This window comes from Carcharhinus amblyrhynchos, chromosome 5, assembly GCF_965287045.1.
Source record: "Carcharhinus amblyrhynchos chromosome 5, sCarAmb.v2.hapA, whole genome shotgun sequence".
Classification (NCBI taxonomy): Eukaryota; Metazoa; Chordata; class Chondrichthyes; order Carcharhiniformes; family Carcharhinidae; genus Carcharhinus; species Carcharhinus amblyrhynchos.
In genome coordinates this window covers 3,567,045-3,581,502 of record NC_137328.1, presented here as the reverse complement: position 1 = coordinate 3,581,502, position 14,458 = coordinate 3,567,045, and the positions used below count along the sequence as shown (strand labels likewise).

Below are 14,458 nucleotides of genomic sequence, written 5' to 3'. Positions count from 1 at the left end.
GTGGGGGGAGACTTTGGACAGCTCTCGATCCTTTGACAGCTTTGGCTGCGCATGTTGGTGTTACACAAGGGTGGAACTTCCTTTGTTAGCCACTTTGGTTCACTGGAGGCAACCTTCCTCTTCCCCCACCCCCCCAAAAGGTCATCCTTTAATCCTCCCCCTCCTTCTTCAACTAGTCACCCTGCCCCCAATTCCCCTTGGCTGGTGGACTGTTTAAATCTGCAGTTTGTCATATCACCACCAGATGGGGCATCTACACTACGGCAGCAAGGAACTGAATGTTGAGTCATAAACATCTGCCCCTCACGTCTAATTCATCTGTTCAGACAAGGCATCGGTCGATGGTCAGTGAGCTACATGAGTTTCTCACATTTAGAGTTTGTGGAGTGGTTGGGAACGTGGTGAAAAGGGGACTGAGGACCCATGAATGGGTGGAGGAGATTCAACGCTGGCAATTTGGTCTGCGGAATCCAAACTGGGTGACTGTTTTGTGGGAACTTCTGTTCAGTCCTCCAACCTGACACCGAGCTAGTGATCATGTGTCATTTTTGTTCACTCCCACGCTACCCTTGGTCTCCTACCCTGTCCCTCTCAATGCAAGCTCAAGGAACAACACCTCACCTTCTCATTCGGAACTTTACAATCTTTCTAGAATCAACACTTGAAGAATTTCAAACCATATTTTCTGAATCTCCCCAGTATTGCTTTAAGGGCAAGTTCATATCTGGACTATTTTGGAAGAAACAGTAGCCCAAAGGACGTGGATTTTGCCTCAATGATAAGACTCTTTTAGAGTAATTCTGGGGCACCTGCACAAGGCCTTTTCTGTCCAAAATAAGCACACAGTTTAAAACCACTCTAAGCAATTGTCATAAATGTAAAGATAATATTGGAACAACGTAAGTGACTGCTCCTTTTAAATGTGGATACTTCAATTGGTGCGGATTGAAACATATAACTTATATAATTTTAACAGATATAAAATGCTAGTTTACCCTCAACTGGAGTATTGCGCTGAGCTGTGGGGTTCCAGATTTTAGGAAGGATGTGAAGGTATCCGAGAGAATGCAGCAAAGATTCACGAGAATGGTTCTAGGGATGAGGAACTTCAGTTACGCTTATAGACTGGAGAAGCTGGGACTGTCCACTACGGAGAGAAAGTCTAAAGGAGGTGTGACAGAGGTTTTCAGGGGGACTGGACACGGTAGAAACTTTTCCCATTGGTGGGGTGGTGGAGAGCGAGAGGATATTGATGTAAGGTGAACTGCAAAAAAGGAAGAACCATCTGGATTTCACTCAGCGAGTGGAAGGCACTGCCTGACAGTGAGGCGGAAAGCAGATTCAATCCTGGGTTTTAATACTAGGGGATTATTCTCTGTAGAGAAATATCTTGGAAGGTGACAGGGTAACAGCAGGGGAGTGGCATGAGGTGAAGTGGTCTTACAGAGAACCAGAACGGATACAATGGGCGGATTGGCAAAAGATGATCACCACTCGAGGAACTGTAGAATGGTACGGCGCAGGGTGCCGAAACCAGTCAGCCCGTGGGGCCTCTGTCCCTTCTCCCACCCGGATTCCACCTCAGACATGGTTCTGGACAATCCCCCACTCACTCTGCTGGCAGTGTTTGCCCATGAACCCAATGCGACAGGTGCACTGCCCCGAGATGTGGTCGCAGTCTGCTCCATTCTGACACTGGCACAGCTCACCACAGTCTCTGCCGTAATAACCTAACGGGCATCCTGCAGACCAGAAAAGAAAAACAGCAACGTAAGGCCAACGACAAGGAGAGTTTCAAACTAAATCACTGGATAGCAGGCCAGAGTTCGTGACGAGGGTGATGACACTCACAGGGGGTAGGTTAAACGTGAAGATCCTAAAGTTATTATCCATGTTGTGCCACTCAACTATTGCTTCACAAAATCAGCTCCCTGAGGTCTTTCCAGAATTTATTAAATATCCGTGTTAATTTACTATTCAAGATGTCTCAGAGTTTCAGTCATGACTGAACCCTTTAAATCACTGAACCCTTTAAAATGTGACATACGATTATTGTCAATCAATCTCTCTGGCACCAAGAATTAACTATTTTTTCTGTATGACACAGGCATCGCTGGCTGGCCAGTATTTACTGCCCATCCCTTGTTGCCTGAGAGAAGTTGAGAGTCAACCACATTGTTGTGGCTCTGGAATCACATGTAGGCCAGACCCCAAAACGTTAGCTGAGTTTCTGGATTAATAGTCTAGCAATAATAACACTAGGCCATCACCTCCCCTAACAAGTGTGGAGTCTCATTCCTTCAGGTTCCAATTGTTAGAGAACTTGATGATGAAACATTGCACTTTTTTTTAAACATTTCCTTTCTGTCTCTTTATTTCTTTATCTCAATCGAGCCTCTCTTTCCCTCTCTTTATTTCACTTTCTCTGCCATGGAATGTCATAGAAAGGCATTGGGTTCATTCACTCAAATCCATGCTTTTTCTCTACCCTCATCCTCTTGCTTTCCAAGACCCACAGTCTAGTTGGGTAATGAGATAACCGGTTGGTTGCTCTCTTTACTCGGATCCCAGATGCCCAGTTGCCCTCACTGGGGCATTGGCATCTCACCCAGGCTCAGGTTAATTATCACAGAGGGCTTTATACAACGGAAGCAGTATTAAAATGTGAGCAAGCAAGAGTGAGGAAAAAGATAAAATTGACTGTGCCGTGTAATAACGACTGACAAAGATAATTAATTCAGTGCTAATTTTTTATACAAATACAACAAAAATCCCTTTGTACGAAAGGTCACGGACCTGTCACATCCACTCCGCCTGACCTACTGAGTTTTTCCAGCAATTTCTGTCTTTACTTCAGATTTCCAGCACCTACAGAATCCTGCTTTGTGAAAATTTTCTTTTCTCTTGGGCCCGGAGCTTTAGTGTGGCACGGAATTCCAAAACAGTAAACACTCCAACAGTTTCTGACAGTGCATTCCCAGCTTAAATCCATCAGGAATGTCATGGAAGTGTCATGGAATAAACTGGGGTTCAGAAATACCGGAGCGAAAGAGAGAGCGACAGAGACAGGGACCCAGACACAGAGAGAGAAAGAAAGACTCATGTTTATACAATGTCAGCCAATGGCTTGCAGGAGATCAAACGGGTACTTACTCTGTGTGCAGTAAAGTCCAGTCCAGCCCGGTGTACACTTGCATTCTCCGTCATAAGCACTACAGTGGGCTCCGTTGTGGCAGTTACAGGTGTGGATACAGTTTGGACCCCAGTATCCAGGTGGACAGGCTAAAAAAACCAACAGAAAGATTGGAATTATGATCGTCTGCCTTGATTATAAACTGCATCCCTGTGAAGCTTCCTGTAGTAATATAACAACCAGAAGTAGGAGAGGGAATCCAAAACTAAAGGGCGTGGGTTAAAGGTGAGAGGGGAAAGATTGAAAAGGGACCTGAGAGGCAACTTTTTCACACACACAGGGTGGTGTGTGTGTGTATGGAATGAGCTGCCGGAAGACATGGTAGAGGTGGGTACAAATACAACATTTGAAAGACATTTGGACAGATACGTGGATAGGAAAGATTTAGAGGGATATGGGTTAAACGCAGGCAAATGGGACTAGTTCAGTTTAGGAAACCAGGATGGATGAGTTGGGATGAAGAGTCTGTTTCTGTGCTGTATATCTCTATAACTAAGTCACATCAGCTCTGGAGCTCGCTCTGCCACTCAAAACGATTATGGTGGATCATCTGCCTCGACTCCACTTTTCTGCATTATCTCCATATCCCTTCATGTGCCTTTCTTGAATTCACTCAACGACTGAGCATCCACAACTCCCTGGGTAGGGAATCTTAAGGTTCACGGCCTCTGGGTGAGGAATTTTCAAAATAGTTGATCCCTTTGTCCTGTGACACCCGCCCTTTCAACCCCCCAATGGCCTAGATCCTCCGGCCAGGGGTGGGAACAACATCTCAGCATCTTTTCTGATTTGTTCTGGGCATGTGGGTGTTACGGGCAAGGCCAGCATTGATTGCCATCCTCAAAGGCATTAAAGAGTCAACCACATTGCTGTGGCTCTGGGGTCACACGTTGGCCAGACCAGGTAAGGACCACAAATTTCCTTCCCTAAAGGACATTAATGAGCCAGATGGGTCTTCACAATAACTGACAATGGTTTCATGGTCATCAGTAGATTTTTACTTCCAGATTTTTATTGAATTCAAATTTCGCCATCTGCTGTGCTAGGATTCGAACCCGGGCCCCAGAGCATGACTCTGGGTCTCTGGGGTACTAATCCACTACTCCATCACCTCCCTCAGGTTAAGCCCTGCAAGACTTTTATACACTTTACCCCTCGTTCTTCTAAATTCTAGAGAACATGGGTCATTCTATTAAATCCCTCTACACATTTGAAGAGTGATTTTGATTTGCGAGGAGTAATATCCTCCAAGAATTCTGAATGATTGCAATCTTCAAACATTAGCTGGAATACACTGCCTGAAAGGACAAATGCAGCATAGAAAGCATCCTTTCTGGCTGTATCACAGGTACGGCTCCTGTTCTGCCCAATAACACAAGAAATTACAAAATGTAGCCCAATCCATCACGCAAACCAGCCTCCCATCCATTGACTCTGTCTACACTTCCTGCTGCCTCGGCAAAGAAACCAACATAACTAAGAGCCCTACACACCCCAGACATTCTCTCTTACCCCTTCTTCCGTCGGGAGAAAGATACAGAAGTCTGAGGTCACGTACCAACCGACTCAAGAACAGCTTCTTCCCTGCTGTCATCAGACTCACTCACCTGAGGAAGGAGCAGCACTCTGAAAGCTCATGATTCCAGATAAACCTGTTGAACTTTAAGCTAGCGTTGTGAGACTTCTTAATGTGCCCACCCCAGTCCAACGCCGGCATCTCCACATCATCAGACTTTTGAATGGACCTACCTCGCATTAAGTTGATCTTTCTCTACACCGTAGCTATGACTGTAACACTACATTCTGAACTCTCTCCTTTCCTTTCCTATGAACAGTATGCTTTATCTGTATAGCGCACAAGAAACAATACTTTTCTCTCTATGTTGAAACGTGGCAATAGTAAATCAAATCAAAATCAAAGACAGTGGAAGCAGATTCAACAATAACGTTCAAAAGCCCAGTGGATAAATGCTTGAAAAGTTCCCCTGAATGTCTCATCAACATTTATTTATCGACAAAAAATGTTTATACATTCAGCAAGAATGGGGCCATTCAGCCCATCTCTGAAAGAGCTATTCATTCAGTCCCACTCCCTACATCCCCTACTCTTTTCTGCAGTTCTGCAAAATGTTTTCCTTCAAGTGTTTATCCAATTCCCTTTGCAAGTTGCGGCTAAGCCTCCTCCCCCTGTCCTTTCAGGCAATGTCTTCCTGTGTATAGAATTCTGCTCATTTTCCCTATGGTTCTTTCGCCATCAGTCTGTGTCCTCTGGTTACTGGACGTCGCCACAAAAACCAGCTTGTTTGTTATGGTATAAATCTTAAAACATAAAATCTTGTCGTGTCGTCCTTTCACCTACCAACCTGAAGTTTTCATTTCTTTTTTCAGCCTCCACGGGGATTGGAACATGGGGGGGGTTGGAGAACTGACACTTCTTTTTAATCTCACTTGAACAATAACTTTTTAAGAAATGGACAGAAAATGCCTCAGAAAGAAATGTTGATATTTACGTTGAGAACAGTCGCTTCCAATCCATCCTGGGTAGCACTGGCAGGACCCATCAATGGGATTACACGTTCCGTTGTTTGTGCATGTGCAAAAACTAGCACAGCCTTTCCCAAAGCGACTGCTGGGACACACTGTAAAACAGCAACGGAAACGTCAGACACCGTGGTGAAAGAGAAATAAGCTAATGGAACGCAGCACTATTTTGATTCTACTCTATTTAATATCTGAGAACCACTGCCAATGCATTCCAAAGTTTCAACACTGATGTTAGGGGAGATTTACCAGTCAGGGAAGATATAATCCTATCTCAACCCTCATCTTGTATTCATTGATTCCAGGTTCACCAAACAGTAACAGTCCTTCACTCAGGCTGATTATCTCAACATAACATTGTCAGTGAAATGATTCCAGAGAAGTTAGTTTAGCTCAGTTGGCTGGACAGCTGGTTAGTGATGCAGGGCGATGCCACCGGTGCAGAGTTCAATTCCTGTACAGGCTGAGGTTATTCACAAAGGCCTCGTCTTCTTAACTCTACCCGAGGCGTGGTGATCCTCAGATTAAATTGCTCAAGTTAAATGGGCAGTATGGTGGCACAGTGCTAAACCACTGCCTCACAGTGCTAGGGACCCGGGTTCGATTCCCAGTTTGGGTCACTGTCTGTGTGGAGTTTGCACATTCTCCCCGTGTCTGTGTGGGTTCCTCCGGGTGCTCCAGTTTCCTCCCACAGCCTGAAAGACATGCTGGTTTGGTGCACTGACCCGAACAGGTGCTGGATGCTGGCAACTAGGGGAATTTCACAATAACTTCATTGCAGTGTTAATGTAGGCCTTACTTGTGACTAATAAATAAACTTTACACATCAGCAGCTCTTCCTGCTCAAAGGGGAGAGCTGACATGTGGGCCTTTGTGGTTATCTCGGACTATAGGGACTTTACTTTTTAGTCATGCAGCTTTATATTTCTTTGTTCTCACTTAACACAAATTGAACGTGGGGATTAACATAAGCACTAACCAGCCACCCAATGTGAACAGAAAGCCCAAAGCTTTCAGCCCAGCTGAAGAGAACGCTACCTTCATTGCAGAGGGCTCCAGTGAAACCAGGTAGACAGTCACACTGCCCAGTGACGTGATGACAAGGCCCATTACTGTGTACGCAGTGAGGACAAGCCTGACTGCATCGATGTCCGTAGAACCCAGGAGAACAGACTGCAACGGGAATAGCATTGGTCACAATCAGTCAAAAGTATTGTTCACAACCGCAACATTTTAAAACAAAAGTTAGCCATCTTTACAACAACAACTCCTCCTGAAGATGTTCCTGGGAACTTACTGAACCTTCCACTCACTTCTCCTAATATCTCCTTAGGTGGTTCAGTGTCAAATTCTGTTTGGTTGTTGTAATGACTTCAATCAGGCCATTGAGGTTGGCTGATTGGAATATCAGCTCTTAGATTAACGAGTCAATTGATGGGCCAATCAGGGAGTCTCTTTCTTGTATTTAACCGGGAGTGTCAGTTCCTCTGGCACTCCTGGAGGTAGACTGCTGACTGCGAGCACTCTGTGTACTGTTTGAATTGTAAATAAAGGGATTTTGGCGAAGGGGCTTCTGCCTCTGAAGATATATTACTGTCGTGTCTTTGTGAAGCATCTTGGAGTGCTCCACTGTGTTGAAGGTGTTATACCAGTACAAGTTGCTATTGTACGTTGTTTAAGAAGGGTGCCAGGCAAAAGGCGGGGAATTATAGGCCGGTCAGTTTAACGTCTGTGGTAGGTAAAATGTTAGAATCCGTCATTAAGGAGGAAATTGCGAGGCATCTTGAGGGGAACTGCTTGATAGAGCAGACGCAGCACGGTTTCATTAAAGGGAAGTCGTGTCTGACAAATTTACTGGAGTTCTATGAGGATGTGTCTAGGGCGGTGGATAGAGGAGAGCCGGTGGATGTGGTCTTTCTGGATTTTCAGAAGGCGTTTGACAAAGTACCTCACAAGAGGTTATTGCAGAAGGTCGAGGGACATGGAGTTGGGGGTAGGGTGTTAGCGTGGATAGAGGATTGGTTGTCAAATAGGAGGCAGAGAGTGGGGGTCAACGGGTGCTATTCGGATTGGCGGATGGTGACTAGTGGAGTGCCCCAGGGGTCGGTGCTGGGGCCTCAGCTTTTTACCATTTATATAGATGATCTGGAGGAGGGAACCGAGTGTAGGGTGTCGAAATTTGCTGATGACACCAAGATTGGGGGAACGGCAAATTGTGCGGAGGGTGTGGAGAGTCTGCAGAAGGATCTCGATAGGCTGGGCGAATGGGCCAGGAAATGGCAAATGGAATTTAATGTTGGCAAGTGTGAGGTGGTCCACTTTGGTAGGAAGAATGGTAGGAAGGACTATTACTTACGGGGTGAAAAACTGCAGCAGGCGACGGTGCAGAGGGATCTCGGGGTCCTTGTGCATGAGTCGAAAAAACCCAGCTTGCAAGTGCAGCAGGTGGTCAGGAAGGCGAATGGGATGCTGGCCTTCATAGCGAGGGGGATTGAATATAAAAGTAGGGAGGTCTTGCTGCAGCTGTATAGGGCATTGGTGAGGCCGCAGCTGGAGTACTGTGTGCAGTTTTGGGCGCCGCACCTGCGCAAAGATATTTTGGCCTTGGAGGGAGTGCAGAGGAGGTTTACTAGGCTGATACCGGAGTTGAGGGGGTTGAGCTACGAGGAGAGGCTGAATAAACTAGGCTTGTACTCGTTAGAGTTTAGAAGAATGAGGGGAGATCTCATTGAGACGTATAAGATGATGAATGGGATGGATAGGATAGAGGTGGAGAGACTCTTCCCGCTCAAAAAAGACAGTAGGACTAGGGGGCACAGCCTCAAGATAAAAGGGGGGCGGTTTAGAACGGAGTTGAGGAGGAACTTCTTCACTCAAAGGGTGGTGAATCTCTGGAATTCTCTGCCCGTTGAAGTGGTGGAGGCTGCCTCGCTAAATATTTTTAAGACGGGGGTTGATAGGTTTTTGATAAGAGAGGGGATTAAGGGTTATGGGGAGAGGGCGGGAAAGTGGAACTGAGCAGTGACAGATCAGCCATGATCTTATTGAATGGTGGGGCAGGCTCGAAGGGCTAGATGGCCTACTCCTGCTCCTATTTCTTATGTTCTTATGTACCAAGGCCCCTGCCTTATATGGCTCTATGACTTAGATAATAACTGGGAGCGGAGAGAGAAGTGATCATTAGTAGGTGCCGGGACAGAGTTTTGGGTGGACAACTCAGGCATTGCAGTATATATTTTGTCCTTGACAGATTTTGTATCTCAATGTCAGTTTTATTATCTCTAGTTTCTTGATTATGCAGGAATTTGATGGGGGAGTGGGTGGTGATGCAGAAGGAAGCACTCTTGTACCTTTTATTCACAAGCTGAGCTGAAAGGAATTTATTTTCTCCCCAAAGCCATCTTAGGCACTTAAGTTCTGAGAAATACTGCCACCCATTATAAAACCTGCAAGGTTAGTTAAATTAGAGGCTACCAAACTCTCTGCAATCTCTCATCATTTAGATAATAAGCTTCTTTCTAATTCTTCCTGCCAAAATGTACAATTTCACATTTGCCCACATCATATTCCATTGGCAAGCTCTTTGTCCACTCACCTAACCTTTCTGTGTCCTTTTGTAGCCTCCTTATGTCGTCTTCACAATTTACTTTCCTACCTATCTTCGTATCATCAGCAAATTTAGCAACACGTCTTCAATCCCTTGATCCAAGACATTTATATAAATTGTAAAATGTTGATTGTCCCAGCACCGACCCCTGTGGCACACCACTCATCACATCCTGCTAACCAGAGTGAGACACATTTATACCAACTCACTCTTTCCTGTTAACTAGCCAATCTTCAATCTGTGCCAATGTGTTACCACCACCCTACCCCGCGCCGTGAGCTTTTATTTTACGCAATAAACTTTGATGTGGCACCTTATCAAATGCCTTCTGGAAATCTCAGTACAGTACATCCACTAGTTCCCCTTTCTCTGCAATATTTTTAAAAAACTCCATAAATTGGTTAAACATTATTTCCATTTTGCAACAACATGTTAGCCGGAATTTTACCACCTTGCCCGCCACGGGAATCAGAGAGGGCGTGGAGCGCACAATGGGAAGGTGTGTTGACATCTGGGATGGGCAAGGCTGTAAAATCTTACCCATTGACTCTGCTGATTGCCTTGAATTTTTCCAAGTGTCCTGCCTGCTATAACACCTTTAATAATGGCTTCTAACATATTCCTATGTTAGATGTTAGGCTAACTCGCCTGTAGTTTCCTGCTTTCTCTCTCCCTCATTTTTGAATATAATAGTTACATTTGCTATTTTCCAATCTAATGGAACCTTCCCCAAATCTAGCAAAGTTTGGAAAATTAAAACATTGCATCAACTTTCTTATCTCTTTCAAGACTTCGGGGTGAAATCCATCTGGATGTGAGAATTTGTCAACCCACAGAATAATTTGTTTAAGACCACTTCCCTGGCATTTGTAAATTTCCTGAGTTCTTCCCTCCCTTCCATTTCCTGATTTACAGCTATCTCTGGGATGTTACATATGTCCTCCATAATGAAGACAGATGCAATAGACCTCTTTAATTCATTTGCCATAGCCTTTTTTCGATTATTAATTCCCCCGACACACTTTCTATCAGATCAGTGCTCACTTTGTTATTTTTTTTCTTATTTAAATATCCATACTTATCGGCTAGCTTTTTCTTGTACTCTATTTTTTTCATCTCTCCTTATCGATCCCTTTGTCATTATTTAATTTTCTTTATATTTTGCCCAAGTTGCTGACCAGCTACTTGGCTTTGCACAAATATATGGACCGGAATTTTCCGACCATTCACGTCCCGCTGCCATTGCAAGTGAGGATGGAGAATTTGGCAGTCATCCAAAAATCTCTGTTCACTGCACTGGACACAGTAAGAATTCTCACAACACCAGGTTAAAGTCCAATAAGTTTATTTGATAGCAAATGCCACTAGCTTTCGGAACACTGCTCCTTCGTCAGGTGAATGGAGAGTTCTGAACAGAAACACCTGATGAAGGAACAGCGTTCCGAAAGCTTGTGGCATTTACTATCAGATAAACTTATTGGACTTTAACCTGGTGTTGTGAGACTTCTTACTGTGTTTACCCCAGTCCAACGCTGGCATCTCCACATCATGACTACCATCGACACTGCAGTGGAACCAGAGAATGGTACAATGGTTAGCACTGCTGCCTTACAGTGCCAGGGACCCGGGTTCAATTCTAGCCTCTGGTGACTGTCTGTGTGGAGTCTGCATGTTTCCCCATGTCTGCGTGAGTTTCCTCTCTGGGTTTTCTCCCACACTCCAAAGATGTGGATTGGCCATGCTAAATTGGCCTTTAGTGTTAGGGGATTAGCAGGGTAAATACGTGGGGTTATGGGGACAGGGCCTACGTGGAATTGTGCTCGGTGCAGACACAATGGGCTGAATGGTCTCCTTCTGCACTGTAGGGATTCAATGATTCTATGGATCCTGCCAGTGTGAAATTCTTTACGTTTAATACTGTCTTTAACTTGTAGTATTTTAACTTCACACCTGACCCCAACCTGCCCATTCCTGGGCTTTAACATTCAGCTCTGTGGGTCAAAGTACAGAAAGGTCAGTGAAATACTGAAATTCAATCTGCTTCAGAGATCTTACTGCGTTGGCAGGTGGTGCCTCTGTATCCAGGAGCACATTCGCAAGCACCATCATCAGGTGAGCAGGAAGCCCCATTCTTGCAGTTACAGGGCAGTGTACAGTTTGGTCCCCACCGTCCTTCTGCACACACGCTATCACAGTGTATACCTAAATATACAGCAAAGGAAAATCTCTGTCAGAGCAATCTTCAAAACTTGATTAATCAGTACAGTTTATTAAGCTTGTAATAGCTTTCCCTTCACCAAAACAACAATTTGAATTTAAATAGCACCTTTAACATACTAAAATGTCCCAAAGTTGGTTAGACCACAGCTCGAGTACTGTGTATAGGGTGGCACAGTGGTTAGCACTGCTGCCTCAACATGCCAGGGACCTGGGTTCGATTCCTGACTTGGGTCATTATTTGTTTGCACATTCTCTCCGTGTCTGCGTGGGTTTCCTCCGGGTGCTCCAGTTTCCTCCCACAGCCCAAAGACGTGCAGGTTAGGTGGATTAGTCAGGCTAAATTGCCCCTTAGTGTCCCAGGATGTGCAGGTTAGGTGGATTGGCCATGCTAAATTGCCCCATAGCGTCACAAGATATGTAGGTTAAATGGATTCGCCATGGGAAATGTGTGGGGTTAGAGGGATAGGGCAGGGGAGAGGGCCTGGGTAAGATAGTCTGCCAGGGAGGTGATGCAGGCCTGATGGGCCAAATGGCCTCTTCTGCATGGCAGGGTATCTAATTCTAATATCTGCTTACGTGACTCGGTGTTAAACTTTTATTTGATAATCGCTCCTGTGAAGGACCTTGGGATATTTTGCTATGTTCGAGACGCTGCATAAATGCAAGTTGCCGTGGTGACAGAGTTCCACCTCGCACAAAAACAGTTGTAAAAAATTGAGGGGACAGTACTGCCAGCTCGCTATTCTTTCCTTTCAACCTCCCGGTGGAGTTGCTGCAGAAAAATAAATTCCACTCCATTCTCCCGTCTCTGACCCAACATTGACAATCCGGTCAGGTTCCTGCTTTAAATTGGGAGCTTGACTAAACGCCTTCATTCATGGCGCTCTCAGACCACTAATGCAAGAATGCATCGCCCATCAACAAAGGATTAACAGTCCCAAATAAGGCTCTTGGAAATAACAGGCAAGGGGAAAACATCTTCCTGACACGCTAGCGATGGGAACTGAGGGAACAGGAGGCGGACGGTTGTTCAACTTCTTCGAGCCTGTTCCGCCAATCAGCCAGACCCTGTTGGGATAAGGCTTTCCAAATTCCTGCAGGGGTTTTCTTACGGTCTGTGGCTAATAATCCGAAAGTTTTCAAGTGAATTGTTCATGGACAGGTGGCGGCACCATCGGGAAACATTACCTCAGACGGGGCAGCGCGGAGAAACGGGGGCAGCTACCTCAGGAGGTTGCCAAGTTCCGTTTACAGGTGCGGCGACGAAAACAATTTTTAAAAATTGCATCGCGTAAACGGGCGTGACAAATCAATCCCAGACCACACAGGCAGATGTGCCACGTAACTCTGCGACATATTAACGAAACACAAAATCTCCTGCAACAATCCTGCCTTTTATTTTCACGGCACCAATCGGCGAATATCTCTTTTTAATCAGAATGCCAGTAAACATCCAACGCAGAGTTTAGTCCTTATTGTGTCTACCCTCCTAACAATAGGGCCTGTCTTGTTAGTGAATGAATCATTTGGCCACAGCTGATGGGAATGCTGTGTGACTGGGTCCCACAGAAAGCACGCTGTATTATATAACAGCGTAAATAAAGCAAATTAGTGCAGCATAATTTTGAAACAGAACAATTTTTTTTTCAATAAGAAAAATCCAGCGGTTCTCCTTCAGTGACCGTTAGTTTCCTTCACTACATGAATATCTAACTGCTTCCCCCCCAGCTGAAGAGAGATGACCATTTTGCAGAATCCTTGCGTCTGTTGTGATGTTGACAAGTTGTACGATGTCGGAATGGAATGCCAATGAAAAGGACAAAGAACTCTTTCAGGACCTTCCAGGTTGCCAGGCAATTGCACAGTGAACACGATAAACTTCAGCTAGGCAGCGCTCTTAAAAAAAAAATGCACATTCATTTCATGCCCAATGCTTTACACGTGGGGTTCTTAAGTTTAATTCAGCATTCATCTGGAACAGTAGTGACATGACTTGGGTTAAAGGTTCTATTGTGCAATCGCAGACAACCTCCATTTTCAAAGCTTTGATACCAATCTGTTAACTAATATGATACGGTGAGGCACAGAGCTGGAAGTACATTGAAATCACCAACAAAATTGAAATATGTTCCAGATTATTTCTGAGAGACTGAGCTGGCCGAGGTCCCTTTCTCTTCGAAAAGATGGCAGGGGTAACCTGATAGAGATCTTCAGAATCATCAGTGTGGCAGGAAAGACTTAGAGAAGATATCTCCGCTTGTCAAGGTGAGACCAGAACCAGGGGTCAGAAATAACAGAGAGTCACTGATAAATCCTGTGATGTGGAGATTCTGGTGTTGGACTGGGGTGGGCACTGTAAGAAGTCTCACAACACAGATATTAGAGGGAGGTTTTTCACACAGAGGGTAGTGGGGGTATGGAATGTTCTGCCAAGTAAGGTGGTGGAGGCAAACACGCTAGAGTCATTTAAGAGTAACGTAGACAGGCACATGACTGGGTTGGAGATGGGTGGATATAGGAGATTGTTTTAAATAAGGGTCATTGGGGCGTCCCTGGTAATGTAAATGGGTATAGTATGATAATAATGTTTTTCTCTTTTCATTCACAGGTTTTAAGTCGGTCCACCTCGTGTCCAACAAGGGGCATACACGCGATGGGTCGCACTGGGGCTGCTCTTGGTTGTTCAGGATTGGCCTAGTGCTTCATGTCGTTAGTGTGTGCCTAAACTGGACAAGATACTGGGCAAGACGACAGCTCAGTGACTATCGCTGTTTGCTGTGCAGACACATGGATTTGGGCCGGTGTCTGTGGGAGTTTGCGCATTCTCCCCGTGCTTGCGTGGGTTTTCTCCGGGTGCTCCGGTTTCCTCCCCCACCCCAAAGATGTGCTGTTAGGCT

General features: G+C 45.2%; 1 protein-coding gene across 1 annotated transcript in view; it reads right to left on the bottom strand.

Annotated features, from left to right (window-relative positions):
* The window catches only part of megf10 (multiple EGF-like-domains 10), a 153,193-nt gene that overhangs the window by 16,270 nt on the left and 122,465 nt on the right, over positions 1-14,458 (bottom strand). The window contains exons 14-18 of the mRNA XM_080188349.1: positions 11,397-11,543; positions 6,773-6,907; positions 5,704-5,832; positions 3,154-3,282; positions 1,614-1,742 (exon numbers count right to left, since the gene is read on the bottom strand). Coding sequence (XP_080044475.1) covers positions 1,614-1,742; positions 3,154-3,282; positions 5,704-5,832; positions 6,773-6,907; positions 11,397-11,543 — 669 coding nt within the window. The remainder of the gene's footprint in view (positions 1-1,613; positions 1,743-3,153; positions 3,283-5,703; positions 5,833-6,772; positions 6,908-11,396; positions 11,544-14,458) is intronic.